Source organism: Etheostoma spectabile, unplaced genomic scaffold (genome assembly GCF_008692095.1).
Source record: "Etheostoma spectabile isolate EspeVRDwgs_2016 unplaced genomic scaffold, UIUC_Espe_1.0 scaffold00006692, whole genome shotgun sequence".
NCBI lineage: Eukaryota > Metazoa > Chordata > Actinopteri > Perciformes > Percidae > Etheostoma > Etheostoma spectabile.
In genome coordinates, this window is record NW_022603411.1 from 75,434 (window position 1) to 90,287 (window position 14,854).

General features: G+C 42.8%; 1 protein-coding gene across 1 annotated transcript; it reads left to right on the forward strand.

Moving 5' to 3' along the window:
- The first annotated feature begins 7,625 nt into the window (after nucleotides 1–7,625).
- Nucleotides 7,626–14,575, forward strand: LOC116678220 (myosin light chain 4). The gene is made up of 8 exons (XM_032508241.1): nucleotides 7,626–7,832; nucleotides 12,334–12,361; nucleotides 12,490–12,639; nucleotides 13,117–13,190; nucleotides 13,278–13,377; nucleotides 14,064–14,141; nucleotides 14,217–14,253; nucleotides 14,330–14,575. The coding sequence occupies exons 1-7, from the start codon at nucleotides 7,734–7,736 to the stop codon at nucleotides 14,243–14,245; spliced, it is 558 nt and encodes a 185-aa protein (XP_032364132.1). The 5' UTR covers nucleotides 7,626–7,733; the 3' UTR covers nucleotides 14,246–14,253; nucleotides 14,330–14,575.
- Nucleotides 14,576–14,854: the final 279 nt, after the last annotated feature.

The window sequence follows — 14,854 nt, forward strand, 5'->3', positions numbered from 1 at the left end:
CGGGTAAACTGGGAACGTCTGGAGGAGGCCCCTGTCCGACGAACTTTCAACTCACACCTCCGGCGGAGCTTTTCGTGCATCCCTGTGGAGGCTGGGGGCATTGAACCTGAGTGGACAATGTTCAAAGTTTCCATTGCTGAAGCTGCGGCGGTGAGCTGTGGTCTTAGGGTTTTAGGTGCCTCAAGGGGCGGTAACCCACGAACACCCTGGTGGACACCGGTGGTCAGGGAAGCCGTCCGACTGAAGAAGGAGTCTTTCCAGGATATGTTGTCTCGGAGGACTCCGGAGGCAGTTGCAGGGTACCGACGGGCCCGAAGGGCTGCAGCCTCTGCTGTGACAGAGGCAAAGCAGCGGGTGTGGGAGAAGTTCGGAGAAGATATGGAGAAGGACTTTCGGTCGGCACCAAGGTGCTTCTGGAAAACCGTTCGCCACCTCAGGAGGGGGAAGCGAGGAATCATCCAAGCTGTATACAGTAAGGGTGGGACCTTGTTGACCTCAACTGAGGAGGTAATAGGGCGGTGGAAGGAGCACTTTGAGGAACTCCTAAATCCAGCTGACACGCCCTCTTTGGTGGAGGCAGAGCTGGAGGATGATGGGGGATTGTCGTCAATTTCCATGGTGGAAGTCGCTGAGGTAGTCAAACAACTCCACAGCGGCAAAGCCCCAGGGATTGATGAGATCCGTCCAGAAATGCTGAAGGCTCTGGGTGTGGAGGGGCTGTCTTGGTTGACACGCCTCTTCAACATTGCGTGGAAGTCTTGGACGGTGCCCAAGGAGTGGCAGACCGGGGTGGTGGTTCCCCTCTTCAAAAAGGGGGACCAGAGGGTGTGTGCCAATTACAGGGGTATCACACTTCTCAGCCTCCCTGGTAAAGTCTACTCCAAGGTGCTGGAAAGGAGGGTTCGGCCGATAGTCGAACCTCGGATTGAAGAGGAACAATGCGGATTCCGTCCTGGTCGTGGAACAACGGATCAGATCTTTACTCTCGCAAGGATCTTGGAGGGGGCCTGGGAGTATGCCCAACCAGTCTACATGTGTTTTGTGGATCTGGAGAAGGCGTATGACCGGGTCCCCCGGGAGAAATTGTGGGAGGTGCTGCGGGAATATGGGGTGAGGGGGTTCCTTCTTAGGGCCAGCCAATCTCTGTATGACCAAAGCGAGAGCTGTGTCCGGGTTCTCGGCAGTAAGTCGGACTCGTTCCAGGTGAGGGTTGGCCTCCGCCAGGGCTGCGCTTTGTCACCAATCCTGTTTGTAATATTTATGGACAAGATATCGAGGCGTAGTCGGGGCGGGGAGGGGTTGCAGTTCGGTGGGCTGGGGATCTCATCGCTGCTTTTTGCGGATGATGTGGTCCTGATGGCATCGTCGGTCTGTGACCTTCAGCACTCACTGGATCGGTTCGCAGCCGAGGCTGGGATGAGGATCAGCACCTCTAAATCTGAGGCCATGGTTCTCAGCAGGAAACCGATGGAGTGCTTTCTTCGGGTGGGGAGTGAGTCCTTACCCCAAGTGAAGGAGTTTAAGTACCTTGGGGTCTTGTTCGCGAGTGAGGGGACCACGGAGCGTGAGATTGGTCGGAGAATCGGAGCAGCTGGTGCGGTATTACATTCCGTTTATCGCACCGTTGTGACGAAAAGAGAGCTGAGCCAGAAGGCAAAGCTCTCGATCTACCGGGCAATTTTCGTTCCTACCCTCACCTATGGTCATGAAGGCTGGGTCATGACCGAAAGAACGAGATCCAGGGTACAAGCGGCCGAAATGGGTTTCCTCAGGAGGGTGGCTGGCGTCTCCCTTAGAGATAGGGTGAGAAGCTCAGTCATCCGAGAGGAGCTCGGAGTAGAGCCGCTGCTCCTTCGCGTCGAAAGGAGCCAGTTGAGGTGGTTCGGGCATCTGGTAAGGATGCCTCCTGGGCGCCTCCCTAGGGAGGTGTTCCAGGCACGTCCAGCTGGGAGGAGGCCTCGGGGAAGACCCAGGACTAGGTGGAGAGATTATATCTCCAACCTGGCCTGGGAACGCCTCGGGATCCCCCAGTCGGAGCTGGTTGATGTGGCTCGGGAAAGGGAAGTTTGGGGTCCCCTACTGGAGCTGCTGCCCCTGCGACCCGATACCGGATAAGCGGATGAAGATGGATGGATGGATGGTAACACGGTGAGAAGAACACACACGGCAAAGACACCCACCTCAAAAGGGAACCAGCCGCGGCAATAGAGATACACAGTGGAATACTCACACGTCAGTGTTGTAGTTGTAGGACACATTCAAGATGGCGCCGACCCATGGCGACACGCTACTAGCCTCTCTCACGCCAAGTTTAGTGCTAGTTTTAGCTTTACTTATAAGTTGGTTAACACAGCCTACGTTCTCCTTCATCACTTATGATCGCCAGACTTTACTGGACATCAGAGAAAATGTTCCAGAACTGTCTACAACATCTGTGATACCTGGGGATATCATTAAAACATTAGAGACCTGGCGTACAGGTTACCGAAGGCGATATGGGCGGAAGAGAGGAAGACGGGGGGGACTGCTGGTGAGGTTACGGAACAGACCCGCGCGGCCTCCAATACCAAGCATGCTGTTGGCAAACATGCAATCTATCCACAACAAGATGGATGAGCTCCGCTGCCGTGTCAGGGTACAGCGAGATCAGGGGAACTGTTGTGTGTTCTGTTTTACAGAGACGTGGCTAACATCGGACTATCCGGACAGTGCTATTCATTTGGATGGATTCTCCGTTTTTCGTTCAGACCGAGTTAGGGACACGACTGGCAAGTCGAGAGGTGGGGGGGTGTGCCTTCTGGTTAACAACTCGTGGTGCACTGACATGGAAGTGATCTCCCACTCTTGTTCACCGGTCCTTGAACATCTTACCATCAAATGTCGGCCGTTCTACTCACCAAGGGAATTTCCATCGGTCCTACTCACTGCGGTATACATCCCTCCAGACGCGAACGCTAAGGCAGCCCTGGAGGAGCTCAGTGATGTTGTCAACAGGTCTGAGAGGCTGCACCCTCAAGCTCTCTCCGTTGTAGCCGGTGACTTCAATCACTGCAACCTAAAGTCAGTGCTACCGAAATACTATCAGCACGTCAGCTGTGCAACCAGAGGAAATAAAACTCTTGACCACTGTTATTCAAAAATTAAGGGAGCTTATAAATCTGTCCCCCGGCCTCACTTTGGGAAATCAGATCATTCCTCTGTACTGCTGCTCCCTGTGTACAAGCAGGTGATAAAGAGAGAGAAACCCATTGTGAGGACAGTACAGCGCTGGACTGCTGAAGGTGAGCTCATGTTGCAAGGCTGCTTTGAATCTACTGACTGGTCAGTTTTTAGTGATTCCGCTACCTTGCATGGGTACACTGAGGCAGTTACTGACTATGTTAAATTCTGTGTGGACAGCTGTATTCCCTCGCATACTTTTCGCGTGTACCCTAACGAAAAGCCGTGGATAAACAGTAATGTACGGGTGAAACTGCATGGAAGGACAGTGGCTTTTAAATCTGGAGACGATGCTCGTTATAAAATCGCGAGGTACGAGCTTAGGAATGCAATCAAGTCTGCTAAAAAACAACACCGGGACAAGATAGAGCGATATTGTTCTGAAGGGGACTCTAGGCGCGTCTGGCAAGGCCTACATGTGGTTACTGGCTACAAGGTCAAACCTAGTGGCGTCACAACAACCTCTGCTTCCTTCCCAGATGACTTGAATGCTTTCTATGCTCGTTTTGAAGGCACGGATGAGCTACTGGCGCCTCAAATTGGGGCTGTGCATGTCAAAGTACCTTCGATTGGGAATATAAACTCAGACACATCATCTCCATTTGGTAATCTGTTTAGTAGGCCAGCATATCAGGTCTCAGTCACTGACACACGTAAAGTTTTTAAATCTGTGAAAATAGGGAAGGCTGCTGGGCCGGATGGTATTACTCCACGAGTTTTAAAGACATGTTATAGCCAACTTGCCTCTGTTTTTACTGACATTTTTAACTGGTCACTCTCTCTTTGTGTAGTTCCAAATTGTTTTAAAAAATCTATTATAGTTCCTGTGCCTAAGAAAACGAGTGCCACTTGTATGAATGATGTTAGACCCATAGCATTGACTTCTGTGATTATGAAGTGTTTTGAACAACTTGTGAAAACATGTATCAACAACAGCATACCTGTCTCTATTGATCCATTACAATTTGCATATAGATCAAATAGGGCTGTGGATGATGCTGTATCCTTGGCATTACACACTGTGTGTCAACATCTAGAGGGCAGGGATAAATATGTCAGGATGCTTTTTGTTGATTATAGTAGTGCTTTTAACACCATCAGACCCTCTATCTTAACATCTAAGCTGTTAGACCTGGGCCTCTGCAATTCCATCTGCAAGTGGATACAGGATTTTCTAACAGGTCGCCCCCAGATAGTTAGAGTTGGCACTACATACTCAGGCTGTATAGTGCTAAACACAGGAGCACCCCAAGGCTGCTGTCTCAGTCCCTTATTATATAGTCTGTACACATATGACTGTAGGGCAAAACATCCCACTAATAGTATTGTGAAATTTGCAGACGACACTACTTTGATAGGACTCATTGACAGCAATAATGAAACTGCCTACATGGATGAGGTGTGTAATTTGATCAAGTGGTGCCGTAAAAATAACTTGTCCCTTAATGTGGAGAAAACTAAGGAGGTCATCATAGATTTTAGGAAGAACAAATTCACACACACACCGGTCTACATTAACAACTCTCCTGTTGAAATTGTCAACACGTTTAAATTCTTAGGCATCCATATCTCAGACTCCCTCACATGGTCGTTTCATATCAGATGTGCCATTAAGAAGGCACATCAGAGGCTATATTTTTTGAGGTGTCTTAAGAAATATGGTATGTCTCTTAATATTCTTAAGGAATTCTACCGTTGTACAATTGAGAGTATATTGACAGGTAACATTGTAGTGTGGTTTGGTAGGACTACTTCACATGATCGTAATCTTCTGACAAAGGTGGTCAAAACTGCGTCTAAAATCATCGGCGTTCCACTTGAACCGTTGCAACATATTTACTGGAAACGTAGTACTAAGAAGGCACGTAGTATTATGCAGGATTCTAGTCATCCTGCACACAACCTCTTCTCCCACCTTCCATCAGGGAGACGGTTGCAGAGTATCCCAACGCGCACATCACGTTTTAGGGATAGTTTTTATCCTCAGGTAATCAGGTTGTTGAATGATAGCGCAGCAGGAAGGAGGGCTGGGGTCTGTGTTTAGTCACTTAGCCACTGTTTATTTTGGTGGTTAAATGGTTTTATGTTTTTAACCTATATTATTGTTATTGATTGTTACTGTTGACTGGTGCTGAGAGAGTGCAATAGGGCACACTGTATTTCATTGCTGTGGTACTTGTACTAAAGTGCATATGACAATAAATTTTGAACTTTGAACTTTGAATGTAGGATGGATCCCAGAGACCCGAAAGCAGATGCCGCGGTTGTGGGAAAATACAGTTACATTCTGCCCCGGGTCTCAGAGACCCAAAATCTGAGGCTGTGCCAGTAGAGCTATACAGTCAAATGCAGGACGGGTCTCAGAGACCCGAAGGCTGAGGTCGCGGTGTCGGAAAAATACAGTTTAATGCAGGATGGGTCCCAGAGACCAGAATGCCGATGCTGCTGTAGTGGAAAAATTCTTTTGAATACTAGCCCGGGTCCCAGAGACCCAAAAGGGCCAGGTCCACGGTAATAGACGTGAGATGAAATGAAACCAACTTGGGTCCCGGGACCCAAATGCCAATGCAAAATTGAAGGTGTCCCTGTGACCCGATGGACAACACAAGGGTTATACTGTAAATATGTCCGTGTGTGTGCGTAAGAAATATATTTAGTAAGCAGAGGTCAAGCCTTTGTTTTTTTGTTTTTTTTACCTTTCATACAATACAAAATACAGTCTAATACAGTACGGGTCGCAGGGACCCGAAGGCCGATGCCGAGGTAATAGAGAAATACGATCACATTCAGTCCCAGAGACCCGAAGGCCGGTGACAGACCCACTGGACAACACAAGGGTTAAATGCCTTTGTGGGCCTTTTATAACTTTACTTCTCTCGTATCTATATTTTAATAATTTAATTGTACTTTTTGGACAAAAATGTATTGTTAATAATATTGTTTTTACACCATGGATTACTTGCTCCTGGATTTTAACACGATGGTACACATGCCATTGATTTAATGCAAGTTACTACAGTGTGATTTTATTCTATGATGTTGTTTTATGATTTATGCTTACTTATTATCATTTGGAACCTTTTACCTTTAAGCACTTTTAAACAAAGCAACTTACACAGATTTTTAATGGTATGTGTACTTTTTTACTTCAGGAGCAGGTAACTCAGACAGTATTATAGACCTTTTAAACGTTTTATTTTAAATTCATTTGTTGGTTAAATAATGCTTTTAATATATTGAAATAGAATTCTTTTGTATTGTGGCACAGGGCATTTTATTCATTTATATATGTATATATATATAAATATATATATGTATGTGTGTGCGTGTGTGAATTAAACATCCCATCCATGTTGGGAACACCGGAGTACCTCCAGGAGAGTAATGTCTTATGTCATCAACATCACTTGTTTTACTTTCTATGATGTGAACCCGTGAACATTCTCTCCATCGCTTGAGAGCAGGAAGTGATTCAGGAAGAGCAGGAAGTGATTCAGCAGCTGAGTCCCTTCCTGAGAGATGCTGCCTCCCACTGGTCAGAGGAGAAGGAAACAAACTGGAACAGATACTAGAAGCTGGAAGATTACAATTTTCTGTTCCTGTTTCCTGTTTTATCACCCGTTCCTTACCCAATCCTCACCTGTTCATCACCTGTTAATCATATGTTCATCACCCAATCCTCACCTGTTCATCACCCCATCCTCGCTTGATCCTCACCTGTTCATCACCCGAGCATTCACTTGTTCTTTTGACATATGTATTCCTTTCAATTAAACTCAATGAATTAGTGACAAAGAAAGAGGCAGAGAGAGACAGGTAGAGAGAGACAGAGAGAGAGAGAGAGGGGACAGAGAGAGAGAGACAGAGAGAGAGAGTCAGCTAAAGAGAGGGGGAAAGAGGGAGGAGAGAGAGAGAGGGAGAAAGAGAGAGAGGAGGACAGAGAGAGAGGGAGGAGAGAGACAGAGAGAGTGAGACAGAGAGGTAGGGAGAAGAGAGGGAGAGAGAGAGAGAGACAGAGAGAGAGAGTCAGCTAAAGAGAGGGGGAAAGAGGGAGGAGAGAGAGAGAGAGGGAGAAAGAGAGAGAGTCAGCTAAAGAGAGGGGGGAAAGAGGGAGGAGAGAGAGAGAGAAAGAAAGAGAGAGAGGAGGACAGAGAGAGAGGGAGGAGAGAGACAGAGAGAGTGAGAGACTAGTTGTGTCTTCTATTTAAGGTGGTCTAGGGTTAGGTAAGTGGTTTTCTGGGTGGGTTCAGTGGAGGATTCAGTGGAGGATTGTGGAATTACTTTAAGATCTATTTGAAGTTCATCTCTCTGCAGTAGAAATCCTGAGAGGATTTGTCGTTGGTGAATTCTCTGACCTTAAATGGGCCTGATGGACTGGGAGTGGGACAGTATATAAGTCGACCCACGAAGGAATTTCCTCCGTTTCTATCCTTTACCTCTCAATCTATTCACTTTCTATTATCTGATTCTCTTCTTTATTTTCTTAACATCCTGTTTTAGTCTCTCTTTCCATCATGCCGCCCAAAAAAGCAGAATTAAAGAAGGAAGCAGTGAAAATGTCTCCAGAACCAGAAACTGCTAAAGAACCGGATTTCGACCCACTAACTATCAAGGTCTGTCTCTCTGTCTGTCTGTTTTACCTGTTGTCCTTTCATAGCTGAAGATGACAAAACAGGAGTTGGTTCAGACTAAACCCCTAGTAACCCTAACCCATAACAGACGTTAGTTCAGACTAAAGACCTAGTAACCCTAACCCAAAACAGACGTTAGTTCAGACTAAAGACCTAGTAACCCTAACCCATAACAGACGTTAGTTTAAACTGAAGACCTAGTAACCCTAACCCAAAACAGACGTTAGTTCAGACTAAAGACCTAGTAACCCTAACCCATAACAGACGTTAGTTTAAACTGAAGACCTAGTAACCCTAACCCAAAACAGACGTTAGTTTAAACTAAAGACCTAGTAACCCTAACCCAAAACAGACGTTAGTTCAGACTAAAGACCTAGTAACCCTAACCCATAACAGACGTTAGTTTAAACTAAAGACCTAGTAACCCTAACCCAAAACAGACGTTAGTTTAAACTAAAGACCTAGTAACCCTAACCCATAACAGACGTTAGTTTAAACTAAAGACCTAGTAACCCTAACCCAAAACAGACGTTAGTTTAAACTAAAGACCTAGTAACCCTAACCCAAAACAGACGTTAGTTTAAACTAAAGACCTAGTAACCCTAACCCATAACAGACGTTAGTTTAAACTAAAGACCTAGTAACCCTAACCCATAACAGACGTTAGTTCAGACTAAAGACCTAGTAACCCTAACCCAAAACAGACATTAGTTCAGACTAAAGACCTAGTAACCCTAACCCAAAACAGACATTAGTTCAGACTAAAGACCTAGTAACCCTAGTTAGGTTACATTTAAAAGAAAAATTAAAAATGTAATGTAAATCAAATCCTGTGCTCATTTTATTGATGTTGACAAATTCTTTATTTCTATTTAAAATTTCTAATTTACTGAAAATAATGCGTTAGCATTGGCATACATTTAACAAAGTAACAAGAGGCATTTCATTCAAGCAATTATCAAACAGCAATTATTGTAATTATTATTATTATTATCATCATCTTGAAGGGACATATTTGACCATTTTAAACATCGCAGCTCATTTGACATCATTGTTTTAAATTGGCAGCTTTTCCTTTTAAACCGCACTAGTTTACATACTAGAACCTGTGAGCTCAGCTTACTAACTGCAGCTTGATACAATAGCTTGTCTTTCAGTAAGTACGTTGGTTAAATCATTTTAAAATAGCAGATAAATGTTCATAAAGAGAATTGATCACGGAAGTTAATTCTGGACCCAAAAAGTGATTGAAAGGCCTTCAGGTACACCTCAAGAATACGCTCATCAGGCCCAGAAAATGTAACATCCTTGACCAGAAAAATGGCATCGTCTTCAGTGCAAGGCCAACAATCACTTTTCACTTCAAGAAGCATGTTGTTGAGGCTTATGATCTTGTAGGTTGGTTTTGGGTGCAGTGCATCAAGTCCCACAAAAAAGTCCTTGAATTACCTCATTAGTTCTCAAACTTTGCATGGATCCTGGAGATTCAGCTCAACGCTCCCCCGAGGACAAACAGCATGCTCTGGCCAGACTGCAGAGATGTGTAAGTACCGGGTCTCTCTCTCTTCTCCACTGCATCTGGATCATGGCAACAGAACGTCATGCAGTGAATGTTCAGGTCCTCGTGCACACTGCTCTCTGCAGTTCCCTGTTTGACAGACAAACAGAATACCAAAATTAAGACATTGTCTTATTTATTGTAATTTAAATCAATGAAAAAATGTTATGGTCATATCTGAACTTAAGATAGCCAATGACTTTTATTTTGCCTTGGTTTACAGATTGTTAAATGTGCGTGACACATGTGTGAGGTTACATCAGCATGTGGCTTTTTTACCTTTCTCAGTCTCTAGATCCACCAATGATACTGGATATTAGTGTAAGTATAATAAGTAAATGAAGCTTTAAATGATGATGCAAAAGTCCTTCCAAAGCTGTCTGTATAAGACAATGTATGTATTTAGGACTGCCAAATATATTTTGGAAGGAACTGGTAGCTTTTTTAACCATAACATTTTTTATGAGCTGTAAACCAGTTGTAACTTTTTGTAAAACGAAGTTACTTGCCACATGCCAACTAGAGCATGAAAACAAAACCAACTTGTTTAATGCATGATTTCCTAAAACTTACAACTTAATTTTTACCACTTTTGCCTCACCTGTATCAGCTCCATCAACAAGTTGTTGATCCACTGACCAACCACTCTCCTCCGGAGGTTTGGAGTGTCCTCGTCCAGCTGAGACATCCATGTTGATTCCAGTGGAACTGCACCTTCCAAACTCCTCATTATCTGCAAGATTCCCCTGGAGTAGATCTGATGGTCAACATTAGAAACAAAATTTAAGGTTATATAACCACATGTAAAACAATGCACACAGAAAACCGGAGTTAAGTATCTACTCCGTTTAAATTTTTAATTTATCAAACCTGTTATGACTAAAAGAAAAATGTTCCAGTTCTTGTAATGTTACTTTAGCAGCTTATTTGAATCATAAATGCTATGACAAAAATTTGCACAACATACAATCTGCTTGCTCAACACCTGAAAAACAATATTTACAAAACAGAAAAACTTGCATTGCCTACGTTTTTTCCATAAATCGACATTCTTTCAGTTCTTTTCTACGCCACAGGTTGCTCCCGCTAACGTTCTCATGCAGTAATAATGCAGTAATAATGCAGTAATAATGCAGTAATAATGCTAATCTAACGAGTGGGAAGACGCACAAGCAGCAATCCTGCACATGACTCGCAACAGTTTAGTCAAAGCTAGTGATTACAGATTTGATTGTTGAAATCTACTAAAATAGGTGTACCATTTGATGTTAATAAAAAAAACACAAAATAGAAACCGCAATTGACTAAAAATAGACGTTTAAGTTTAATGTTAGCTAATCATATGTGCTCATTTGAAAACGCCTCGTTGCATACTCACAATTGGTAAAGTTAACGTTAGGCAAACGGGAACTGAGAGCTATTTTAGAGTGAGATAGAGAAAAAAAAAAGAAATTCAAGTCTGAGTACAATTTAACTTTCACCGATAAAAATGGTTACTTACATACATATGTTTTAAGAAGAAATGCCCTCCAAAATCACGGTGAAGTAACCACATGGCCAGCAACAGGTCAGTCCCGTACAGCCGCGTGAGACACGTCCAGACATGTCCTCCCGTAACAGAACGCAGAAGTAATTGTCAGGACACAACCACAATTGTCCTGACAATTACTTCTGCGACTACTTTTGAAGTCCTAAAACTGAGTTTTGGGAAGGCAGTTTATTGTAAAATACAACAAAATGAATTTTATAGTAGCAAGGTGCACGTTTTCATAACATTCACACATTTTATGTTTCTATAACTTAATCTGAAAGCAAAATAAAAGGAAATTAATTTATTGAAAGAAATATACGTTTTAAAATAAAGTTGTGTGGACAGTTCCATTGAAGGACTTTTTAGAGTGCAAAACAGACGTTAGTTTAAACTAAAGACCTAGTAACCCTAACCCAAAACAGACGTTAGTTCAGACTAAAGACCTAGTAACCCTAACCCTAAACAGACGTTAGTTCAGACTAAAGACCTAGTAACCCTAACCCAAAACAGACGTTAGTTCAGACTAAAGAACTAGTAACCCTAACCCATAACAGACGTTAGTTCAGACTAAAGACCTAGTAACCCTAACCCAAAACAGACGTTAGTTCAGACTAAAGACCTAGTAACCCTAACCCTAAACAGGAGTAAGTTCAGACTAAAGACCTAGTAACCCTAACCCATAACAGACGTTAGTTCAGACTAAAGACCTAGTAACCCTAACCCTAAACAGGAGTAAGTTCAGACTAAAGACCTAGTAACCCTAACCCATAAGACGTTAGTTCAACATAAAGACCTAGTAACCCTAACCCATAACAGACGTTAGTTCAACATAAAGACCTAGTAACCCTAACCCTAAACAGGAGTAAGTTCAGACTAAAGACCTAGTAACCCTAACCCATAACAGACGTTAGTTCAGACTAAAGACCTAGTAACCCTAACCCTAAACAGGAGTAAGTTCAGACTAAAGACCTAGTATCCTAGTAACAACAGCTCAGTTCACCAGCTGCCAGTAACATCCAGGATTCAGTTTAACATCCTCAATCTCACACATGGCCGACTTACTGCAGCCTTATTTAGTTATGTATACATCAGCTCGCTGTCTGAGGTCTACCGTGTGAAATCTTCCACCTGTTCCTCAACGCGAAGCTTCACAGCCAAGGGGATCGAGCTTTAGAGTCCACAGCCGGTTCTCTGGACTCGTGTTACCCTTTAAAAGGCTTTTAGTTGACCTGTCTGTACATACTGTATTACTTTGAGAAGTTGAAAAATGACGTTTTACTTACTTATCAGAATTTGAACATCACGTGAAGTCACTGCCAAATCAATGTTGCCTGCTATGTAAAGAGCTCATTTATCAATATGTTCTGATTTCTGATCAGTGTTTTCTTTTTCAGATTGAGTTCAGCACGGATCAGATCGAAGGTAAAACACAAAACACACACACACACACACACACACAGACACACACACACACTCTGATTATATCAACACTGTTTGTGTGTGTGTGTCTCTGTGTGTGTGTGTGTGTGTGTGTGTGTGTGTTTGTGTAGAGTTTAAAGAAGCCTTCCAGCTCTTTGACAGAACTGCAGACAATCAGAAGAAGATCTCGTTCTCTCAGTGTGGAGACGTTATGAGAGCTCTCGGACAAAATCCCACCAACGCTGAAGTCCTCCGAGTGCTGGGACCAGCCAAACCTGAGGGTAAAAATATGTAATTAATTTTATATTTTTAGGCTGCTTTATATGAGGAAAATCTGTGATAACAATGAACGACAAAACTTGCACTAAAAAAACAGATATTAATGTGTTCTCACTTCTGCTGCTTTCAGTATTCTGCTGAAATAATATAAATGAGGTAAAAGTAACAAAAGGAAATCCTTTCCAACGTTCTTTTCTTGAACAATGAACTGAACATGAAAGGTGTCACTAAAAAAATATTGAGAGATATATTTATAATTCAGTTTTCTACTGATAATTTCTTTCATCTAATGCAAAAAAATCGGAGTCTTTTGTGAGGCATTCATCACAACAGTTAACGATGGTGAAGAGAATATGTTGTGCAGTTCTAATAAAAATACATATATTTGCAAAAGGAGCCACTTAGCAGGCAGACAAACTTAAGAGCTTACTGTGTCCATAAGCTTTGAGACATTCTGTTTCTCTTGTCTTTGGGAACAGACATGGACAGTAAACTGGTGGACTTTGAGACCTTCCTGCCAATGCTGCAACATGTGGCTCAGTCCAGAGACAAAGTACGATACACAGAGTTCAGAGTCCAGTCTAAGTCCTGGGAGTTCTGTAACGTATGTTTTTCTCAGCCAATGTGTGTCTGTTTACAGGGGACATACGAGGACTTTGTGGAAGGCCTGAGAGTTTTTGATAAAGAAGGAAACGGGGCAGTGATGGGTGCTGAGCTGAGACACGTTCTGGTCACTCTGGGTATGATCATCTCTGATTCTGAATATCTTCTTAATGAAGGGTTACCATGTTTATTCATGAACAAGTTAACAGAGCTTTTTTTCTAGAAAGCATGCAAACTTAAAGTCTTAACTTAAAGTCAGCATCATAGATGACGTATGTGCTGTGAGAGAAAACAAGATGGCGACTGCAGCAAGTAGGATTTATTCATTTTTGTTGGACAATGTAGCCTACATTAATCATTATTTCGGTAAATGTGCCAGTGTGAAAAAGATGGCTAATTTTCAACTGCAGTCCTAATTATCCAGCATGCATGTGCCATTCCTCAGAAGCTTGTACTTTTTAAACGTGTGCCAACAAGGCCTAAACTAAAGAAGCACTGAATGCTAAATATGTGGCCTCAATTTAAAAATTCTGGTTCACACACACATTGGATTTGGTTAGGCACCTGTAAGAACTGAAACCTGATAGGTTAGCAACCATGTTTACCTCAGCTAGTGTTAGCTTGCTTCTTGCTTTAGTTCCAACCTACGGGAGGTTAACTCCGACTGTCGTTCACTAGATGTTATGAAAAGATTAATGAGCATTATTATATATTGCTATGCAGTGTTATGAGCAGTCTAGATGCAACGTTGTATCTGAAACACTCATAACCACCAGAAACCTGAGCCACACTGAGCGTGCTCACATGTTCTATGTGTTATCAGGAGAGAAGATGACAGAGGGGGAGGTGGACAACATGCTGGCAGGACAAGAAGACGCTAATGGATGTATTAACTATGAAGGTATTGCACAAGGTCAATAAATACAAAGTACACTCTCAAACACTGGCTGACGGGAACTGTATTTATATCTTTCAGCTTTTGTCAAGCACATCATGGCTGGCTGAAACAAAACGTAAGTGCGTTCATTTTTTTTCAGAATTAGAATCTAGTCTCTGTGATAACTATCTCTAACTCTCTGTCTGTTTCAGGCTCCTGCTCAGAGAGAAGTTCCTGCTTTCTCCATGTTCACGTGTTCTTATCTTTAACATGACAATATCTCACATCACAAATTAAATAAACATTTTTTAGTTGAGAATACAGTGTTACAATAAAACTAATAAACATCTTTTATCCTCCATTGTTTTAGTAAAACTTAAGGTTTTCACTTTGAAAAATAGCCTCTTTTTTAACATGGTGTTTTTTGGACATATTGGGATAGCTGAGTTGATGAAGAGGGTTAGGTGTGTTCAGATCCCAGTGAACTCCCCACGCGTCTGGGTTAGGTTTGGGTTAAAACGAGGGGCACAGGCACAAGTGGACCACCGGTGTGAATAAAACACATAAAAAACCTTCAATAAACAGAATGGGTTATATTTATGTTATATATAAAAGCTGTTTGAAAGAAGGCCAGATTAAAAGCAGGTTAAAAGAACCACTGGACAGGTTGAACAGTGGGAGAATAAAACTCTAAATAAAAGGTGACCTCCACTCATATTCTGGGTTAGGGTAAAGAG

What these genes read in the sequence shown, in the direction of transcription:
- LOC116678220 (XM_032508241.1), top strand. Translation starts at nt 7,734, where the DNA reads ATGCCGCCCAAAAAAGCAGAATTAAAGAAGGAAGCAGTGAAAATGTCT. An exon ending in TCGACCCACTAACTATCAAG is followed by an intron (nt 7,833 to 12,333) that starts GTCTGTCTCTCT and finishes TTTCTTTTTCAG; the next exon opens with ATTGAGTTCAGCACGGATCA. An exon ending in GGGACCAGCCAAACCTGAGG is followed by an intron (nt 12,640 to 13,116) that starts GTAAAAATATGT and finishes CTTTGGGAACAG; the next exon opens with ACATGGACAGTAAACTGGTG.